This window comes from Panulirus ornatus, chromosome 1 (genome assembly GCF_036320965.1).
Source record: "Panulirus ornatus isolate Po-2019 chromosome 1, ASM3632096v1, whole genome shotgun sequence".
Lineage (NCBI taxonomy): Eukaryota > Metazoa > Arthropoda > Malacostraca > Decapoda > Palinuridae > Panulirus > Panulirus ornatus.
The window spans coordinates 75,040,784-75,063,984 of NC_092224.1; the positions used below are offsets into that span (position 1 = coordinate 75,040,784).

The 23,201-nt window shown below is 40.6% G+C and overlaps 1 protein-coding gene across 7 annotated transcripts in view; it reads left to right on the forward strand.

Annotated features, from left to right (window-relative positions):
* Nucleotides 1-23,201, forward strand: part of Mrgn1 (Mahogunin ring finger 1) — a 168,853-nt gene that overhangs the window by 19,425 nt on the left and 126,227 nt on the right. For all 7 annotated transcript variants that reach the window (XR_011713022.1, XR_011713021.1, XM_071663851.1 and 4 more), the window contains exons 3-4: nucleotides 10,177-10,415; nucleotides 22,945-23,129. Coding sequence is in view for 5 of the 7 variants with exons in the window: in XM_071663851.1 (XP_071519952.1) it covers nucleotides 10,177-10,415; nucleotides 22,945-23,129 (424 nt within the window). In the remaining 2 variants the exon portion in view is untranslated. The remainder of the gene's footprint in view (nucleotides 1-10,176; nucleotides 10,416-22,944; nucleotides 23,130-23,201) is intronic.

Sequence of the window (23,201 nt, forward strand, 5' to 3'; positions counted from 1 at the left end):
CACCAGCTTCTGCAGTTTCTCACATGAATCAGCCACCAGCGCTGTATCATCAGCGAACAACAACTGGCTCACTTCCCAAGCTCTCTCATCCCCAACAGACTTCATACTTGCCCCTCTTTCCAAAACTCTTGCATTTACCTCCCTAACAACCCCATCCATAAACAAATTAAACAACCATGGAGACATCACACACCCCTGCCGCAAACCTACATTCACTGAGAACCAATCACTTTCCTCTCTTCCTACACGTACACATGCCTTACATCCTTGATAAAAACTTTTCACTGCTTCTAACAACTTTCCTCCCACACCATATATTCTTAATACCTTCCACAGAGCATCTCTATCAACTCTATCATATGCCTTCTCCAGATCCATAAATGCTACATACAAATCCATTTGCTTTTCTAAGTATTTCTCACATACATTCTTCAAAGCAAACACCTGATCCACACATCCTCTACCACTTCTGAAACCACACTGCTCTTCCCCAATCTGATGCTCTGTACATGCCTTCACCCTCTCAATCAATACCCTCCCATATAATTTACCAGGAATACTCAACAAACTTATACCTCTGTAATTTGAGCACTCACTCTTATCCCCTTTGCCTTTGTACAATGGCACTATGCACGCATTCCGCCAATCCTCAGGCACCTCACCATGAGTCATACATACATTAAATAACCTTACCAACCAGTCAACAATACAGTCACCCCCTTTTTTAATAAATTCCACTGCAATACCATCCAAACCTGCTGCCTTGCCGGCTTTCATCTTCCGCAAAGCTTTCACTATCTCTTCTCTGTTTACCAAATAATTTTCCCTAACCCTCTCACTTTGCACACCACCTCGACCAAAACACCCTATATCTGCCACTCTATCATCAAACACATTCAACAAACCTACAAAATACTCACTCCATCTCCTTCTCACATCACCACTACTTGTTATATATATATATATTTTTTTTTTTTTTTTTTTTTTCATACGATTCGCCATTTCCCGCATTTGCGAGGTAGCATTAAGAACAGAGGACTGGGCCTTAGAGGGAAAATCCTCACCTGGCCCCCTTCTCTGTTCCTTCTTTTGGAAAATTAAAAAAATATATATATATATATATATATATATATATATATATATATATATATATTTTTTTTTTTTTCATACTATTCGCCATTTCCCGCCTCAGTGAGGTAGCGTTAAGAACAGAGGACTGGGCCTCTGAGGAAACATCCTCACCCGGCCCCCTTCTCTGTTCCTTCCTTTGGAAAATTGAAAAAAAAAATGAGAGGGGAAGATTTCCAGCCCCCCGCTCCCTTCCCTTTTAGTCGCCTTCTACGACACGCAGGGAATACGTGGGAAGTATTCTTTTTTTTGCCGCTGTCTCCTGCGTTTGCGAGGTAGCGCAAGGAAACAGACGAAAGAAATGGCCCAACCCACCCCCATACACATGTATATACATACGTCCACACACGCAAATATACATACCTACACAACTTTCCATGGTTTACCCCAGACGCTTCACATGCCTTGATTCAGTCCACTGACAGCACATCAACCCCGGTATACCACATCGCTCCAATTCACTCTATTCCTTGCCCTCCTTTCACCCTCCTGCATGTTCAGGCCCCGATCACACAAAATCTTTTTCACTCCATCTTTCCACCTCCAATTTGGTCTCCCTCTTCTCCTCGTTCCCTCCACCTCCGACACATATATTCTCTTGGTCAATCTTTCCTCACTCATTCTCTCCATGTGCCCGAACCATTTCAAAACACCCTCTTCTGCTCTCTCAACCACGCTCTTTTTATTTCCACACATCTCTCTTACCCTTACGTTACTTACTCGATCAAACCACCTCACACCACACATTGCCCTCAAACATCTCATTTCCAGCACATCCATCCTCCTGCGCACAACTCTATCCATAGCCCACGCCTCGCAACCATACAACATTGTTGGAACCACTATTCCTTCAAACATACCCATTTTTGCTTTCCGAGATAATGTTCTCGACTTCCACACATTCTTCAAGGCTCCCAGAATTTTTGCCCCCTCCCCCACCCTATGATCCACTTCCGCTTCCATGGTTCCATCTGCTGCCAGATCCACTCCCAGATATCTAAAACACTTCACTTCCTCCAGTTTTTCTCCATTCAAACTCACCTCCCAATTGACTTGACCCTCAACCCTACTGTACCTAATAACCTTGCTCTTATTCACATTTACTCTTAACTTTCTTCTTTCACACACTTTACCAAACTCAGTCACCAGCTTCTGCAGTTTCTCACATGAATCAGCCACCAGCGCTGTATCATCAGCGAACAACAACTGACTCACTTCCCAAGCTCTCTCATCCCCAACAGACTTCATACTTGCCCCTCTTTCCAAAACTCTTGCATTCACCTCCCTAACAACCCTATCCATAAACAAATTAAACAAGCATGGAGACATCACACACCCCTGCTGCAAACCTACATTCACTGAGAACCAATCACTTTCCTCTCTTCCTACACGTACACATGCCTTACATCCTTGATAAAAACTTTTCACTGCTTCTAACAACTTGCCTCCCACACCATTTTGGACGATTTTTGCAGGGAAAAAATGAAATTGAGTGGGAGATGTATAAAAGAAAGAGACAGGAGGTCAAGAGAAAGGTGCAAGAGGTGAAAAAAAGGGCAAATGAGAGTTGGGGTGAGAGAGTATCATTAAATTTTAGGGAGAATAAAAAGATGTTCTGGAAGGAGGTAAATAAAGTGCGTAAGACAAGGGAGCAAATGGGAACTTCAGTGAAGTGCGCAAATGGGGAGGTGATAACAAGTAGTGGTGATGTGGGAAGGAGATGGAGTGAGTATTTTGAAGGTTTGTTGAATGTGTTTGATGATAGAGTGGCAGATATAGGGTGTTTTGGTTGAGGTGGTGTGGAAAGTCAGAGGGTTAGGGAAAATGATTGGTAAACAGAGAAGAGGTAGTAAAAGCTTTGCGGAAGATGAAAGCCGGCAAGGCAGCAGGTTTGGATGGTATTGCAGTGGAATGTATTAAAAAAGGGGGTGACTGTATTGTTGACTGGTTGGTAAGGTTATTTAATGTATGTATGACTCATGGTGAGGTGCCTGAGGATTGGCGGAATGCGTGCATAGTGCCATTGTACAAAGGCAAAGGGGATAAGAGTGAGTGCTCAAATTACAGAGGTATAAGTTTGCTGAGTATTCCTGGTAAATTATATGGGAGGATATTGATTGAGAGGGTGAAGGCATGTACAGAGCATCAGATTGGGGAAGAGCAGTGTGGTTTCAGAAGTGGTAGAGGATGTGTGGATCAGGTGTTTGCTTTGAAGAATGTATGTGAGAAATACTTAGAAAAGCAAATGGATTTGTATGTAGCATTTATGGATCTGGAGAAGGCATATGATAGAGTTGATAGAGATGCTCTGTGGAAGGTATTAAGAATATATATATATATATATATATATATATATATATATATATATATATATATATATATATATATATATATATATATATATATTACAGAGGTATAAGTTTGTTGAGTATTCCTTGGAAATTGTATGGGAAGGTATTGATCGAGAGGGTCAAGACATGTACAGAGCATCAGATTGGGGAAGAGCAGTGTGGTTTCAGAAGTGGTAGAGGATGTGTGGATCAGGTGTTTGCTTTGAAGAATGGATGTGAGAAATACTTAGAAAAGCAAGTGGATTTACATGTAGCATTTATGGATCTGGAGAAGGCATGTGATAGAGTTGATAGAGATGCTCTTTGGAAGGTATTAAGAGTATATGGTGTGGGAGGAAAGTTGCTAGAAACAGTGAAAAAGTTTTTGTCGAGGATGTAAGGCATGTGTATGAGTAGGAAGAGAGGAGAGTGATTGGTTCCCAGTGAATGTCGGTGTGTGGCATGGGTGCATGATGTCTCCATGGTTGTTTAATTTGTTTATGGATGGGGATGTTAGGGAGGTGAATGCAAGAGTATTGGAGAGAGGGGCAAATATGCAGTCTGTTGAGAAGGAGAGAGCTTGGGAAGTGAGTCAGTTGTAGTTCGCTGATGATACAGTGCTGGTGGCTGATTCTTGTGAGAAACTGCAGAAGCTGGTGACTGAGTTTGGTAATGTCTTTGAAAGAAGAAAGCTGAGAGTAAATGTGAATAAGAGCAAGGTTATTAGGTACAGTAGGGTTGAGGGACAAGTCAATTGGGAGTTGAGTTTGAATGGAGAAAAACTGGAGGAAGAGAAGTGTTTTAGATATCTGGGAGTGGATTTGGCAGCGGATGGAACCATAGAAGTGGAAGTGAATCACAGGGTGGGGGAGGGGGCGAAGGTTCTGAGAGCATTGAAGAATGTGTGCAAGGCGAGAACATTATCTCAGAAAGCAAAAATGGGTGTGGACTATAGATAGAGTTGTGCGGAGGAGGGTTTATGCGTTGGAAATGAGGTGTTTGAGGATAATATGTGGTGTGAGGTGGTTTGATCGAGTAAGCAATGAAAGGGTAAGAGAGATGTGTGGTAATAAAAAGAGTGTGGTTGAGAGGGCAGAAGAGGGTGTATTGAAATGGTTTTGTCACATGGAGAGAATGAGTAAGGAAAGATTGACAAAGAGGATATATGTGTCAGAGGTGGAGGGAATGAGGAGAAGTGGGAGACCGAATTGGAGGTGGAAGGATGGAGTGAAAAAGATTTTGAGTGATCAGGGCCTGAACATGCTGGAGGGTGATAGGCTTGCAAGGAATAGAGTGAATTGGAACAATGTGGTATACCGGGGTTGATGTGCTGTCAGTGGATTGAACCAGGGCATGTGAAGCATCTGGGGTAAACCATGGAAAGCTTTGTGGGGCCTGGATGTGGAAAGGGAGCTGTGGTTTCAGTGCATTATACATGACAGCTAGAGACTGAGTGTGAACGAATGGGGCCTTTGTTCTCTTTTCCTAGCACTACCTCAAACGCATGCAGGTGGAGGGGGATGTCATTTCATGTGTGGCAGGATGGTGACAGGAATGAATAAAGGCAGCAAGTATGAATTGTGTACATGTATATGTCTGTGTATGTATATATATGTATACGTTGAAATGTATAGGTATGTATATGTGCGTGTGTGGACATATATGTATTGCATGTGTATGTGGGTGGGTTGGGCCATTCTTTCGTCTGTTTCCTTGTGCTACTTCACTGATGCAGGAGACAGCGACAAAGTATGATAAATAAGATGAATAAATATAACATATATGAGTAGGAGAGATAGCCAGAGCATGTTATTGGATTATATCTTAATTGATAAGCAAGTAAAAGAGACACTTTTGGATGTTAATGTGCTGAGTGGAGCAACTGGAGGGATGTCTGATCACTATCTTGTGGAGGCGAAGTTGAAGATTTGTAGAGGGTTTTCAGAAAAGAAGAGAGAATGTTAGGGAGAAGAGAGAGGTGAAAGTAAGTGACCTTGAAAAGGAGACTTGTATGAGGAAGTACTAGGAAATATTGAGTGCAGAATATGAAAAGGTGGGAGCAAATGATGTAAGGAGAGTGGGGAGAAATGAGATGTATTCAGGGAAGCAGAATTGAAGGATGTGGAGGAATGCAGTGTTGAGTCATCAGCATATAAGTGCATTTGGATATTTGTAGAAGAAAGGAAATCATAGATAAAAAGGAAGAAAATTGAAGGAGATGGGACAAAACCTTAAGGGACATCACTCTTGATGGAAAGAGAGAGGGAGGCTGATTCATCAACAGCCATGGAGATAGATCAGCCAGAGAGGAAGCTAGATACAAAGGAGGGAAGCCAAAAGAGGGGAGCTTAGATATGAGATCCCAGTACTGCAACCAGTCAAAAGCTGTGGATATATCTAGGGCAACTACATAGGATTCTCCTAAGTCTTTTAGTGATGATGACCAGACATTAGTGAAATAGGAAAGGTATCACCATTGGATCTTGCTTTACACAAGCCATACTGGTAATCAGAGAGAAGACTGTGATATTTAAGATGTCTGAGGAAATAGGAGTTTAGTAGGGGTTCAAAGACTTTGGAAACAGTAGATGTCATAGCAGCAGGATAGTTAGAGGGGTTGGAAATAGTAGATGTCAAAGCAACAGGATGATAATAAGAGTTGTTAGAACAGCCACCATTCTTAGGGATGAGATGTACCAGTGCATACTTCCAAGAAGAAGAAGAAAAAGTTCTGGTTTTTCACAGAAACCGAACAGGGGAGCAAACATATGTGCAAGTTCAGAGGCACAAGCTTTCAGTGCACAGGGATGTTTTCCGCTAGTGTCCAGAGAGAGAAGCACCTTTTGGACAGGTTAAACAGATTGTGGAAAGGGTCATAGGATTAGCAAGAGGAACATCAGGGGGTGAAGGAAAGTTAGAGTTATCTAAGGTAGAGTTTGAGGAAAAATGAGAATCAAAAAGAGTTGTTTTGTCTATAGGAAAGACAGCTGGAGTACCATTAGAACAGAAAAGTGAAGGAAAAGTGGAGCAATAGAAGTTGTTTGAAATGCCCTTAGCAAAGACTAGAAAGACCTGTTGCTGAAGAGAAGAGGTCATCGTACTTCCTTTGAATAAAGGAATGCTTTGTCTCAGATAATGTACTTCCAACGATTATGGGCAGTGATAGGTGCTGAATGAGAGTTGGAGGAAGGAGAGTTTTTCCAAGACCAATATGCCTGATCCATTCCCCGAAATACCCAGAGCAGGAATGGTTGAACCATGGGTTGGAAGACATGTTTTTCTTGGAGGAAGAGGGGATAGATATTTCCCTTCCTGTAACGATAACATCTGCTATGTGTCTGGCGGAGACAGAAGCATCACCACAGGACAGACAGTAATTAAGTCAAGGAACATCAAAAAATAATTTTCATATGTCATTCCAGTCAGCTTTGTTGAGGTGCCATTATTACTTTTAAAAGGGGCTGCTGGAGGGGAAGATTCTGTTAAAGTAGATAAATTTTTCAGAGCATGGTCAGATGAACCAATAGGGAGTAAGATTGTGTAGCACAAAGGATTAGAGGTGAAAAACAGATCCAAAATGTTAGGACAGTAGTCACAGTGGTCAGGAATATGGGTAGGGTGGGTGATAATTTGTTCAAGATCATTGCGGATAGAGAACGTGCAGGTTGCAATTCCGACACCATCTGTATGGGGCGAATGCTGAAATTCCCTGGGTGGAGGATTTCGGCTTGTGGGTGTGAGGATTTCATGGCCTCATGGCAGGAGTTCAGTTGTCGAAGAAAGATATAAAATTTGTAAAGTAGGAGAGTAGTTGGTGAAGGAAAGGAAAAGCATTGAGTTTAGGGACAGCCCTTGATCCAGATAACATCTAAGTGTGGAGACTCAGGATCCTTGAGGCATGACACAGGTGTGTTGATGTTAAGCACAGATACTTTACCTACTGATATTTTGAAATTTTTTGCACTTCATCTCAATTAACCATAAATGATCTTATTCCTTGAGAAATTCCTGCAAATGAAAATGTAAAGGTTGGAATCATTAGATGATGTACCAATTACCCTCATATGTGGTTTGAAGGTAGTGAATTTTTCGTATCCTTACAAGGATAGTGTACCATTCTATAGTTTTTTTGGAATATTTCACACAAGTATGTGTCTGGTAGGTGAAGAATGTCCCTATTTTGTTAAGTGTATTATTTAGGTTATCAGATGTATTCTTTTGGAAAGAGTATCTCTTAAGAGTTTATAGTTGCTTGTATATTACCAGGAGGATATTTATTGCCAAATATGATTGATCAGCTTATCAATTTATACTTAGAAAAAATTAGATAGTATAAGTTCCATAACAGTATATGTCGGAGTAGAGGTGGTCATAAAACGAGATTGAAGTGGAGCTTTCATCCAAACATTTTGTCATAATGGACTTCATCACTGGATATACATGTGTTCAGATCAGGCAGTAGGCAAGGGGAAGTCACTCATTAGGCATTGCAATGGCCATGTTGTCTCATGATTGTCTAAGTTGGCCCGTTCCACTTCTAGTTGACCATCCCTGTAGCACTGTCTGTACAGCTACTCTTGATTACACCAGTAAGTCCACTCAGGAGTGCAAAGTATTTCCAAGAGGGATATAAACTGCTTCAAGGGCTTTTCTGGTGCACCTTATCCATACTTCTGTGTCACACATGAGCTTCACCCCATCTCAGGAGATATGAATCCCTGTCTATATACATTATCATGATATTAAAAGTCCTATGTCATAGGATGTCCATCTTATGTTAATTGACCTTATTCCACCTGTTACATCTTATTATTTTTATTTTTATTTTGCTTTGTCGCTGTCTCCCGCATTTGCGAGGTAGCGCAAGGAAACAGACGAAAGAAATGGCCCAACCCACCCCCATACACAATGTATATACATACACATCCACACACGCAAATATACATACCTATACATCTCAATGTACACATATATATACACGCACAGACACATACATATATACCCATGCACACAATTCACACTGTCTGCCTTTATTCATTCCCATCGCCACCTCGCCACACATGGAATACCATCCCCCTTCCCCCTCATGTGTGTGAGGTAGCACTAGGAAAAGACAACAAAGGCCCCATTCGTTCACACTCAGTCTCTAGCTGTCATGCAATAATGCCCAAAACCACAGCTCCCTTTCCACATCCAGGCCCCACACAACTTTCCATGGTTTACCCCAGACGCTTCACATGCCCTGATTCAATCCACTGACAGCACGTCAACCCCTGGTATACCACATCGATCCAATTCACTCTATTCCTTGCCCTCCTTTCACCCTCCTGCATGTTCAGGCCCCGATCACTCAAAATCTTTTTCACTCCATCTTTCCACCTCCAATTTGGTCTCCCACTTCTCCTCGTTCCCTCCACCTGCGACACATATATCCTCTTGGTCAATCTTTCCTCACTCATTCTCTCCATGTGCCCAAACCATTTCAAAACACCCTCTTCTGCTCTCTCAGCCACACTCTTTTTATTTCCACACATCTCTCTTACCCTTACATTACTTACTCGATCAAACCACCTCACACCACACATTGTCCTCAAGCATCTCATTTCCAGCACATCCACCCTCCTGCACACAACTCTATCCAAAGCCCACGCCTTGCAACCATACAACATTGTTGGAACCACTATTCCTTCAAACATACCCATTTTTGCTTTCCGAGATAATGTTCTCGACTTCCACACATTCTTCAAGGCTCCCAGGATTTTCGCCCCCTCCCCCACCCTATGATTCACTTCCGCTTCCGCTGTTACATCTTATACTCTAGAATATGTTCTTCCTGTATATTGGTAGACATTACTTGCAGTGTACTTGTTCATTCATCGATCTTCATTGTTAACACAGTATTAGTGTCTGTGTCCTTTAAGTATTCACTTGTGAAGGCTACCTCCTGTGAGTTGGAAACTACCTTCAATTTCTTCCTTATTTTCACACACAAATCCATGTATTAATGGGGGTTGAGTTTCTGGCTAGGAATTTTTTTGGCACACCAGGACTTTGACTTGCAGTGTTTTACTGTTGTTATTTCAGACATGAGACATATTAGAGCAAAGATGGTGACAGAGTGAGTAGATAAAGACTGTTTCATTGAATTAGCTAGCTTAGCAATTAATGGTAGCATATAGCTTTGCAGCAGTATTTCAAAGTACAGAAAAAAGTTTCACATATAAAAGACATTTCTTCATTGAAAACATAAAGTGGCTGTTCCTTTACGTAATTACCGATTTGAATTGCAAGGGCAGGAGTTCTACACTTGTGGGGTCCCATCTATTGAACATTCTCTATTATGATATATTTTCTTGAATTTATGTATGCTGTCTGCATTAACCATGAACTCAGTCATTGTTTCATTCATCCACAGCTGACCATGTGTTTCCATGTGGTTTGGATATGGGGATAGGGTATGCATTATTGTATCTTAGTTTTGAAAACGTAATTGCTGAATTTTAATTCAGTAACATGTATTTGGCATAGCTTTTCTTTCTGAAATCCTTACTGGTTATCTAGGGATGGCCAGACCATTGTGTGCTAAGGCATTTTAGTATCCAGACAATACTGCTCCATACCTATTAAGATGGGGAGCCCATAATACTGTATCTTTTTGTAGCTACTTTGCATTGAAATACAGAACTAACTCTCTTGTATATTAAACTTTATTTTTCAGTTTCCTTATCCAGCTCCAACAGCAAATGAACCAAGCAAAACCTTAAAAGCACTCATCAATATTAGGAAGGAAAGTATACGGTTTGTCCGTGCACCAGATGAATCAGCTACCCTGAAGGAGCCTGAAGACACTACTACAGCAAGTAAATTCAACATAGAATTTACGTTTGATTGTGATGTACGATGTGCTATCACCATCATGTACTTCTGCTCAGAAGAGGTGACAACTAGTGGCATGATGTAAGAAGTTATGATTCATATGTCTGTCTATCTTTTTATCTCTCTGTTTCTCTATGTCTGTCTATCATCAAACACATTCAGCAAACCTTCAAAATAATCACTCCACCTTCTCACCTCACCACTACTTGTTATCACCTCCCCATTATCCCCTTTTTGGTGTTCCCATTTGTTCCCTTGTCTTATGCACTTTATTTACCTCCTTCCAAAACATCTTTTTATTCTCCCTAAAATTTATTGATACTCTCTCACCCCAACTCTCATTTGCCCTCTTTTTTGCCTCTTGCACCTTTCTCTTGACCTCATGCCTCTTTCTTTTATACGTCTCGTTGTCATTTGCATTATTTCCCTGCAAAAATTGTCCAAATGCCTCTCTCTTCTCTTTCACTAATAATCTTATTTCTTCATCCCACCACTTACTACCCTTTCTAATCTGCCCACCTCCCACGCTTCTCATACTACAAGCATCTTTTGCACAAGCCATCAGTGCTTCCCTAAATACATCCCATTCCTCCCCCACTCCCCTTGCGTCCTTTTTCTCACCTTTTTCCATTCTGTACTCAGTCTCTCCTGGTACTTCCTTACACAAGTCTCCTTCCCAAGTTCACTTAGTCTCACCACTCTCTTCACCCCAACATTCTTTCTTCTTTTCTGAAAACCTCTACAAATCTTCACCTTCGCCTCCACAAGATAATAATCAGACATCCCTCCAGTTGCACCTCTCAGCACATTAACATCCAAAAGTCTCTCTTTCGCGCGCCTGTCAATTAACACGTAATCCAATAACGCTCTCTGGCCATCTCCCCTTCTTACATAAGTATATTTATGTATATCTCTCTTTTTAAACCAGATATTCCCAATCACCAGTCCTTTTCAGCACATAAATCTACAAGCCCTTCACCACTTCCATTTACAGCACTGAACACCCCATGTATGTATACCAATTATTCCCTTAACTGCCACATTACTCACCTTTGCATTCAAATCACCCATCACTATAACCTGGTCTCGTGCATCAAAACTACTAACACACTCATTCAACTGCTCCCAAAACACTTGCCTCTCATGATCTTTCTTCTCATTCCCAGGTGGATATGCACCAATAATCACCCATCTCTTTCCATCCACTTTCAGTTTTACCCGTATCAATCTAGAGTTTACTGTCTTACACTCTATCAGATACACCCACCACTCCTGTTTCAGGAGTAGTGCTACTCCTTCCCTTGCTCTTGTCCTCTCACCAACCCCTGACTTTACTCCCAAGACATTCCCAAACCACTCTTCCCCTTTACCCTTGAGTTTCGTTTCACTCAGAGCTGAAACATCCAGGCTCCTTTCCTCAAACATACTACCTATCCCTCCTTTTTTCTCATCTTGGTTACATCCACACACATTTAGACACCCCAATTTGAGCCTTCGAGGAGGATGAGCACTCCCCGTGTGATTCCTTCTTCTGTTTCCCGATTTAGAAAGTTAAAATGCAAGGAGGGGATGGTTTCTAACCCCCCCTCTAGATATATATATATATATATATATATATATATATATATATATATATATATATATATATATATATATATATATATCCCTGGGGGTAGGGGAGAAAGAATACTTCCCACGTATTCCCTGCGTGTTTTTTTTTTTTTTTCTTAATTTTCCAAAAGAAGGAACAGAGAAGAGGTCCAGGTGAGGATATTCCCTCAAAGGCCCAGTCCTCTGTTCTTAACGCTACCTCGCTATCGCGGGAAATAGCGAATAGTATGAAAAAAAAAAATATATATATATATATATATATATATATATATATATATATATATATATATATATATATATATATATATATATTTTTATATATATATATATATATATATATATATATATATATATATATATATATATATATGTATATGGGAGCGGGGGGCTGGAAATCCTCCCCTCTTGTTTTTTTTTTTTTTCCCAAAGAAGGAACAGAGAAGGGGGCCAGATGAGGATATTCCCTCAAAGGCCCAGTCCTCTGTTCTTAACGCTACCTTGCTAATGCAGGAAATGGCGAATAGTATGAAAGAAAGAAAAAGATATATATATATATATATATATATATATATATATATATATATATATATATATATATATATATATATATATTGTGGCATGAGAAGTGTGGGAGGTGGGTTGATTAGAAAGGGTAGTGAGTGGTGGGATGAAGAAGTAAGATTATTAGTGAAAGAGAAGAGAGAGGCATTTGGACGATTTTTGCAGGGAAAAAATGCAGATGAGTGGGAGATGTATAAAAGAAAGAGGCCGGAGGTCAAGAGAAAGGTGCAAGAGGTGAAAAAGAGGGCAAATGAGGGTTGGGGTGAGAGAGTATCATTAAATTTTAGGGAGAATAAAAAGATGTTTTGGAAGGAGATGAATAAAGTGCGTAAGACAAGGGAGCAAATGGGAACTTCAGTGAAGGGGGCTAATAGGGAGGTGATAACAAGTAGTAGTGATGTGAGAAGGAGATGGAGTGAGTATTTTGAAGGTTTTTGAATGTGTTTGATGATAGAGTGGCAGATATAGGGTGTTTTGGTCGAGGTGGTGTGCAAAGTGAGAGGGTTAGGGAAAATGATTTGGTGAACAGAGAAGAGATAGTAAAAGCTTTGCGGAAGATGAAAGCTGGCAAGGCAGCAGGTTTGGATGGTATTGCAGTGGAATCTATTAAAAAAGGGGGTGACTGTATTGTTGACTGGTTGGTAAGGTTCTTTAATGTATGTATGATTCATGGTGAGGTGCCTGAGGATTGGCGGAATGCTTGCATAATGCCATTGCACAAAGGCAAAGGGGATAAGAGTGAGTGCTCAAATTACAGAGGTATAAGTTTGTTGAGAGGGTTAGGGAAAATGATTTGGTAAACAGAGAAGAGGTAGTAAAAGCTTTGCGGAAGATGAAAGCCGGCAAGGCAGCAGGATTGGATGGTATTGCAGTGGAATTTATTAAAAAAGGGGGTGACTGTATTGTTGATTGGTTGGTAAGGTTATTTAATGTATGTATGACTCATGGTGAGGTGCCTGAGGATTGGCGGAATGCGTGCATAGTGCCATTGTACAAAGGCAAAGGGGATAAGAGTGAGTGCTCAAATTACAGAGGTATAAGTTTGTTGAGTATTCCTGGTAAATTATATGGGAGGGTATTGATTGAGAGGGTGAAGGCATGTACAGGGCATCAGATTGGGGAAGAGCAGTGCGGTTTCAGAAGTGGTAGAGGATGTGTGGATCAGGTGTTTGCTTTGAAGAATGTATGTGAGAAATACTTAGAAAAGCAAATGGATTTGTATGTAGCATTTATGGATCTGGAGAAGGCATATGATAGAGTTGATAGAGATGCTCTGTGGAAGGTATTAAGAATATATGGTGTGGGAGGCAAGTTGTTAGAAGCAGTGAAAAGTTTTTATCGAGGATGTAAGGCATGTGTACGTGTAGGAAGAGAGGAAAGTGATTGGTTCTCAGTGAATGTAGGTTTGCGGCAGGGGTGTGTGATGTCTCCATGGTTGTTTGATTTGTTTATGGATGGGGTTGTTAGGGAGGTAAATGCAAGAGTCCTGGAAAGAGGGGCAAGTATGAAGTCTGTTGGGGATGAGAGAGCTTGGGAAGTTAGTCAGTTGTTGTTCGCTGATGATACAGCGCTGGTGGCTGATTCATGTGAGAAACTGCAGAAGCTGGTGACTGAGTTTGGTAAAGTGTGTGGAAGAAGAAAGTTAAGAGTAAATGTGAATAAGAGCAAGGTTATTAGGTACAGTTGGGTTGAGGGTCAAGTCAATTGGGAGGTGAGTTTGAATGGAGAAAAACTGGAGGAAGTGAAGTGTTTTAGATATCTGGGAGTGGATCTGTCAGCGGATGGAACCATGGAAGCGGAAGTGGATCATAGGGTGGGGGAGGGGGCGAAAATTTTGGGAGCCTTGAAAAATGTGTGGAAGTCGAGAACATTATCTCGGAAAGCAAAAATGGGTATGTTTGAAGGAATAGTGGTTCCAACAATGCTGTATGGTTGCGAGGCGTGGGCTATGGATAGAGTTGTGCGCAGGAGGATGGATGTGCTGGAAATGAGATGTTTGAGGACAATGTGTGGTGTGAGGTGGTTTGATCGAGTAAGTAACGTAAGGGTAAGAGAGATGTGTGGAAATAAAAAGAGCGTGGTTGAGAGAGCAGAAGAGGGTGTTTTGAAATGGTTTGGGCACATGGAGAGAATGAGTGAGGAAAGATTGACCAAGAGGATATATGTGTCGGAGGTGGAGGGAACGAGGAGAAGAGGGAGACCAAATTGGAGGTGGAAAGATGGAGTGAAAAAGATTTTGTGTGATCGGGGCCTGAACATGCAGGAGGGTGAAAGGAGGGCAAGGAATAGAGTGAATTGGAGCGATGTGGTATACAGGGGTTGACGTGCTGTCAGTGGATTGAATCAAGGCATGTGAAGCGTCTGGGGTAAACCATGGAAAGCTGTGTAGGTATGTATATTTGCGTGTGTGGATGTGTGTATGTACATGTGTATGGGGGGGGGGTTGGGCCATTTCTTTCGTCTGTTTCCTTGCGCTACCTCGCAAATGCGGGAGACAGCGACAAAGTATAAAAAAAAAAAAAAAAAAAAAAAGTTTGTTGAGTATCCTTGGTAAATTATATGGGAGGGTATTGATTGAGAGGGTGAAGGCATGTACAGAGCATCAGATTGGGGAAGAGCAGTGTGGTTTCAGAAGTGGTAGAGGATGTGTGGATCAGGTGTTTGCTTTGAAGAATGTATGTGAGAAATACTTAGAAAAGCAAATGGATTTGTATGTAGCATTTATGGATCTGGAGAAGGCATATGATAGAGTTGATAGAGATGCTCTGTGGAAGGTACTAAGGGTATATAGTGTGGGAGGCAAGTTGTTAGAAGCAGTGAAAAGTTTTTATCAAGGATGTAAGGCATGTGTATGTGTAGGAAGAGAGGAAAGTGATTGGTTCTCAGTGAATGTAGGTTTGCGGCAGGGGTGTGTGATGTCTCCATGGTTGTTTAATGTGTTTATGGATGGGGTTGTTAGGGAGGTGAATGCAAGAGTTTTGGAAAGAGGGGCAAGTATGAAGTTTGTTGGGGATGAGAGAGCTTGGAAAGTGAGTCAGTTGTTGTTCGCTAATGATACAGCGCTGGTGGCTGATTCTTTTGAGAAACTGCAGAAGCTGGTGACTGAGTTTGGTAAAGTGTGTGAAAGAAGAAAGTTAAGAGTAAATGTGAATAAGAACAAGGTTATTAGGTACAGCAGGGTTGAGGGTCAAGTCAATTGGGAGGTAAGTTTGAATGGAGAAAAACTGGAGGAAGTAAAGTGTTTTAGATATCTGGGAGTGGATCTGGCAGCGGATGGAACCATGGAAACGGAAGTGAATCATAGGGTGGGGGAGGGGGCAAAAATCCTGGGAGACTTGAAGAATGTTTGGAAGTCGAGAACATTATCTCGGAAAGCAAAAATGGGTATGTTTGAAGGAATAGTGGTTCCAACAATGTTGTATGGTTGTGAGGCGTGGGCTATGGATAGAGTTGTGTGAAGGAGGGTGGATGTGCTGGAAATGAGATGTTTGAGGACAATATGTGGTGTGAGGTGGTTTGATCGAGTAAGTAATGTAAGGGTAAGAGAGATGTGTGGAAATAAAAAGAGCATGGTTGAGAGAGCAGAAGAGGGTGTTTTGAAATGGTTTAGGCACATGGAGAGAATGAGTGAGGAAAGATTGACCAAGAGGATATATGTGTCGGAGGTGGAGGGTACGAGGAGAAGTGGGAGACCAAATTGGAGGTGGAAAGATTGAGTGAAAAAGGTTTTGAGTGATCGGGGCCTGAACATGCAGGAGGGTGAAAGGCGTGCAAGGAATAAGTGAATTGGATTGATGTGGTATACTGGGGTCAACGTGCTGTCAATGGATTGAATCAGGGCATGTGAAGCGTCTGGGGTAAACCTTGGATAGTTGTGTGGGGCCTGGATGTGGAAAGGGAGCTGTGGTTTTGGGCATTATTACATGACAGCTAGAGACTGAGTGTGAACGAATGGGGCCTTTGTTGTCTTTTCCTAGCGCTATCTCGCACACATGAGGGGGGGAGGAGGATGTTATTCCAAATGTGGCGAGGTGGTGATGGGAATAAATTGGGGCAGACCGTATGAATTATGTACTTGTGTATATATGTATATGTCTGTGTGTGTATATATATGTATACATTGAGATGTATAGGTATGTGTATTTGCGTGTGTGGACGTGTATGTATATACATGCGTATGTGGGTGGGCTGGGCCATTCTTTCGTCTGTTTCCTTGCACTACCTCGCTAACGCGGGAGACAGTGACAAAGCAAAATATATAGATAAATACGTCTGTGGATGTGTATGTATATATGTTGATATGTACATGTATGTATATGTACATGTATGAGCATGTATGTGTATATGTGTTTATATGAGTGGATGGGTTTTCTTCGTCTATTTCCTGGTGCTACCTCGCTGAGAAGAGAGAGCTGCAAGAGGTCAAGAGGAAGATGCAGGGGTTGAAGGGTAGGATGGGTGAGAGTTGGAGTAGGTGAGTATCAGTGGACTTTGGAGAGAACAAGATGTTTTGGAAGGAGGTTTCTTAGGATGAGAGGGATAAGAGAACAAGTAGGAGCATCAGTGAGTGGGATGGATGGGGGATGGTAACAGATGGTGATAAGGTAGTAAGGAGGTCAAGTGAGTGGTTTGAGGGATTGTTGAATGTGTTTGATGATTGGTTGGTGGATGTAGGGTGTTTGGGTTAGAGATATGTGTAAAGTGAGAGGGTCATAGAAAGTGTTTTGGTGGAGAGAGGATAGATGGTGGGAGTCTTGCATAGAATGAATGTGGAAGGGCAGCTGGAATGGTTGGTGTTTTGTTTAGTTTCTTAAGAAAGGGGGTTGACTATGTTGTTGATCGATTGATTAGGATTTTTGATATGTGTGTGTGTGGATCATGGTGAGTTGCCTGAAGATTGCCAGAATATATGTGTGGTGCCATGGTATAGAGGTAAAGGAGACATCGGTGACTGTTCCAACTACAGAGTGTGCCTGGTATGTTGTATGGGAGAGTGGTGATTGAAGAGGAGACTGCAGCAGGGCTCAGAGTTTGTCATTTTATGTTTTCATTAATAGAATTCATTATACAGTATGTATATGACTATTTTGTATTGCTAGGTGTATGCATGTTGTAGTTTTTCACTTGTATAATATTTGATACAGAGTCACTCATAATGAAGTCCCCTAATCTCCATTAGTTGCATCATTTGATTTACACAACCATTTTCAAGTTCATATACTATGTAAATTGAAAAGTCCCTGTAAATGGGAATGAGCACAAATTTGAATTAGTTTAGAAAGTTTATAGCCAGTGGAAAAGTGAATTCATTGAAAAACAAGAAGGGTAAGAAGGGTCTTTTATAGATCTCTTTTCTGGGTTCCTTTTTAGAAGTGGTAGTCACAATTACAAAAGAGCAAAGTTTATGCTGTAGCTATATCTCTCTTTAGTGAGATTTTTTTTTTTTTATTTTGCAGTGCAATTCTAGGCATTTTATTACATAATGGATATAAACTCTCCAGACATTTGAACTCAGAAATGTCTATACCATCTTCATTCTACTGAGGTCACCTATGCTTCCCCCATCCTGGTCTTCCTCACTAACTTCTGCACAGAGGGATCATCTATAAAGAGTGCAGAAAAGAGCATGCAAAATCTTCTTGTGCCCATCTTACATCACTTACGAAGAGGCCATTCTCATATTGAACCTGTTCACCCTCTGTGACCAACACCAGCAGCTTACATGGCAGTTTGGCAGTAAACTGCTAACACAGAGACCTCCTGCCCAATGCCCCACCCCCAATGGGTTGCCATTCTTGACAGCAGAGCTCATACAGACAGATATGAGAACAGTCCTATTCCTATCATTGTGAGTGTCGTGAACAATCCCTCAACAAGTCCATAGCTAAGCAAATAAAACAGCTCAGGTTTCCTCTAGTTTGGCTATGTGGTATATCAGCTGCTGTGTTCCTGTAACAATTCATCATTTTTTTTTTTAAATAAGTGCTTAATGCATAAACCATAGTATTTACTCGGTAAACATTCATATATATCTGTCACCCTGACTATTTAGATATACCTCAGTCACATGATTATCCAAAGCATGGAAAAATCCAGCCCACCTTGATCAATCACCTCTTGATTATTTGAATATTACTACTATGGTTTCCCAGTTTTGTAATACCTCAGCTGTGTATTTTCATCCAAATGGCAGCAAAATTCTGTAGAATATTATTTATTTTTTTTATTCATTGTAGTGAAGGATGATAGAAGTTATTTTTGCATGCTTGTTTTCCATTTCCCAGGTTAATAAGGTAGTGTCAGGGACAGATTAAGAAAGGCCTCAATCGCTGACATCCATTATCTAGCTGTCACGTTTACTGCTATGAAACCACAGCTCTCTGCAGGCCCTACAGACCTTTCTGTGGTTCTCTCTAGCTGCCTCATATACCCTGATTCATTGACAGTTCATCAGACCCAGTATACCACATCACTTCAGATCACGCCATCCCATGTGTACCTTTCACCCTCCTGGATGTTCATGCCCCAAGCACTCAAAATCCTTTACCCTCCATCTTTTCAACTCCAGTTTGGTCTCTTCCTTCTCCTTAGCCCCTCTGACTTTGACGCATATATATCCTCCTTTCAACTTCTTTTAACTCATGTTTTCCTTATTTTCAGCATGCCCTCTTTGGCTCTTTCAGCTGCACTCTTTATATAACCACACCTCTCTCTTGCTTTTTATTACTTACTCATTCAAACCATCTTACACCACTTACTGTCCTTAGACATTTCATTTCCACTCTATTCATTCTCCTCTGCATATTCTCATCTACAGCCCATTCCTTGCATCAGTATATCACTGGGACTGCTATGCCTTCAAATGCACCTATTTTCACCATCCCAGGTAATAACCCTGTCTTTTCACACAATCCTCAATGCTCCCATAAGTTTTGCCCACTCACCCACCCTGTGATTTACATCTGCTTCCATGATTCCATTTGTTGCCATGTCCATTTCCAGGTATCTAAACACACCACTTCCAAATTTTCTCCATTCAAACTCACACCCTATCTAACCCAACCCTATTCACTGCAAAACCTAATAACCTTCCTTTTATTTACATTTACTCTCGGTTTCCTTTTACACACCCTCCCTATCTCAGATACCACCTTCTACAGTTTTTCACTCAAATCTGCCACTAGTGCTGTGTCATCAGCAAACAACAACTGACTTTTGCAAGGCCCCTCACCCTTTACAGACTGCGTACTCACTGTTATCTCCAAGACCCTTTTGTTTGCCTTTCTCAGAGCCTCCATCGATAACCAAGATAAAGAGCCATGGTGACATCACATGCTGCTGCAACAGACCCACCTTCACTTGGAACTAGTTTCTGGCATTGAAAATCTTTCCTTTGAGGAGAGAATAAGAAAATCAGACTTTCATTCCCTAGAAAGATATTATTGAAGAATTCAAGTGAATGAGTGGGCTAAATAATGTATCCACTTTAGAAGGGACTTGCAGAATTGGTTTTGAGCATCATATATTCAGATTTTAAACAAGAAATAAGCAAAACATTGGTTTAGAATGAAATGAGCTGCTTATTAGGGAAGTAAGTGCAAAACTCCAGAAACTTTCAAGCTCAATTTGGATGACATACATGAAAGTAATGTATTGAAAGAGAATGGACAGTTTTTCTAGATCTTGCAAAAGAATTTGACAAGGTAAACTGTGGAGTGTTATTCGAGAAATTAGCAAGACAAAACAGTAAAGGACAACAAGGAAAGTGGATTAAAGAGTTTCTAATCAATCAAAATTTCAGAGTTTTAGCAAAGAGGACTGTTTATATTGAAGATGTGCTTTTGGGCATAATACAGGGAGCAATATTAGCTTCATACTCTCTGTAATCATGATTTCAAACATAGATAAGGATGTAAGTCATGTGCTTTCTTGGATGATGCTATAGTAAGTTAAGCAATAGATTCAGGTCTAGAAAAACTTTAGAGACCTAAATGGCACTTACAAATAGGCAGTAGATACCTCAAGTCATGTTTAAGTTGGATGTTGTACAGGGGAGCAATATTAGCTTCATATTCTCTGTAATCATGATTTCAAGCATAGATAAGGGTGTAAGTCATGTATTTTATAGATGATACAATGGAAAGCAAAAATGGGTATGTTTGAAGGAATAGTGGTTCCAACAATGTTATATGGTTGCGAGGCATGGGCTATAGATAGGGTTGTGCGAAGGAGGGTGGATGTGTTGGAAATGAAATGTTTGAGGACAATATGTGGTGTGAGGTAGTTTGATCGAGTAGGTAATGAAAGGGTAAGAAAGATGTGTGGTAATAAAAAGAGTGTGGTTGAGAGAGCAGAAGAGGCCATATTGAAATGGTTTGGTCACATGGAGAGAATGAGTGAGGAAAGATTGACAAAGAGGATGTGTGTGTCAGAGGTGGAGGGAACGAGAAGTGGGAGACCAAATTGGAGGTGGAAGGATGGAGTGAAAATATTTTGAGCGATTGGGGCCTGAACATGCAGGAGGGTGAAAGGCATGCGAGAAATAGAGTGAATTGGAGTCGTGTGGTATACAGGGGTTGACGTGCTGTCAGTGGATTGAAGCAAGGCATGTGAAGCGTCTGGGGTAAACCATGGAAAGCTGTGTAGGTATGTATATTTGCGTGTGTGGACGTGTGTATGTACATGTGTATGGGGGGGGGGGGGTTGGGCCATTTCTTTCGTCTGTTTCCTTGCGCTACCTCGCAAACGCGGGAGACAGCGACAAAGTATAAAAAAAAAAAAAAAAAAAAAAAAAAAAAAAAAAAAAAATGTATGTATACATTGAAATGTATAGGTATGTATATTTGCATGTGTGGACATGTATATACATGTGTGTGTGGGTGGGTTGGGCCATTCTTTTGTCTCTTTCCTTGCGCTACCTCGCGAAAGCGGGAGACAGCGCCAAACTGTAATAAAATGAATAAATAAATACAATGGTAAGTAAAGTAACAGATGCAGAAGATCAAGAAAAACTACAGAGATACCTGGATGTTATTTACAAATAGGCAGAAGATACCTTAAGTCATGAAACAGTTAACAATTACAGAGAACCCTAGAAGATATTTGCAAATAGGGAGAAAATACTTAAGTCATGGAACAATCAACATTGCCTTTCTACAATGTCTTTACTAGGGAAGAAATTGGGAGCAAAGACATGTAAATCTTGGGAGATACTGTAATTTAAAGCTTGATTTCAAAGACCACATTCATAAGTGCTTCTAAGCCAAATGATGCATGGTATGATGATACTGAGGACTTACAATTGAGACAGAAAGTTAGCGATGAAAGTATTCAGGGTGTGTAAAATAGAATACTACTGGGTTGTATGGTCACTAGTTAAACAGATAAAAGTGAATATTACAAAGACTGCAGAAAGACTTCATATGCAAAATTGTTGGTCTGAAGTATATGAACTTCCACAAAAGAATGAAATAACCTGAACCCTACACAACAGAAAGAAGATACAGATACCTCTTGATAAATAAATGGCAGCAAACAGAAAGCATCAAGAACAGTTTTAAATCAGAAGGCATTTTAGCAAGGAAGATTCAGAATTATTAATTCAGGAGTAGTTGTTTGGAAGATACTAAAGGGATATAAGAGGAAACTGTAGGTGTCCTGAAAAAAAATTTGGAAAGTAATCTAATGCAATACCAGAAGAAATAAGATGCATGCATAGAGTGACTTCGGAAATATTTGAAAGAAGTTTATGCTCATGGCTGAAGTCAGTCTGAGATGAATCTCAGATAAATAGAAATAGTATGATTCAGCAAGCTAATCATACAGTGAACACTACATGCTAGCTCTGACATTTCAGGCAAATCTATCATAAGTTCTTGTAGGCAGGTAGTATCTCTCATTTTTCTTTATTTCAACATATTTACTACCTTCTCTGGCTGTTTTTGCTTACTCTCCGATAGCATCGCCAAATCACCAACAGTGATTGGGTTTTTCCATCCAGCTCAGGCCTAGGTCCATCTCTTGCTATTCTTCCTTTCCTCTTGTTATTTGTGTATGAAAAAATGTAGTTGGGTAAGTCATAAGTGGTTCATTTTACTGAGTGCCTAGGCATAATTTTCTTAGTCAATTTGGAGTTAACTTATCTTTAGATTTCTTAGTATTACCAAATAAAATCATAGCATACCAGTTATTCACTTTATCCCCTTTTCATTTTGTGAAATATATTGACATTGCATATGCTTTCTTATCCCTCATACTGCAATTCCAATTGTGAAAAAAGTTCTTGTGTTTTTGCTGGTTTTGTTTGCCAATGATTATACTTGAATAATTGAAAAAATCCTCCTCCCTTTTCATTTTGTATCATTACAGTAATGCATATGTATATACATGTTGCATTCTTAAGCTTACATTTTAGATAACGTTTTTCATTGTACAACAGTTATACTCCACGTGATCCCAGCATGAACTCTGAGACATACCATTATAAGCGAGGAGCCAATCAACAGTTTTCACAAGTGTGCCATATCTTTGATCCCTCTTTGTACCCAGAAGAAGAGCTCTTGTACAGCTTTGACAGAGAGATTTTACCTATTGTCATTTACTGCGTTGCAGAAGAAGGAGAGGGTAAGTGACTAAAAGTTTGTTATTATTCCGTTTCAAGCTTACTGTACACCTGAAATGATGTCTTTAACCTTG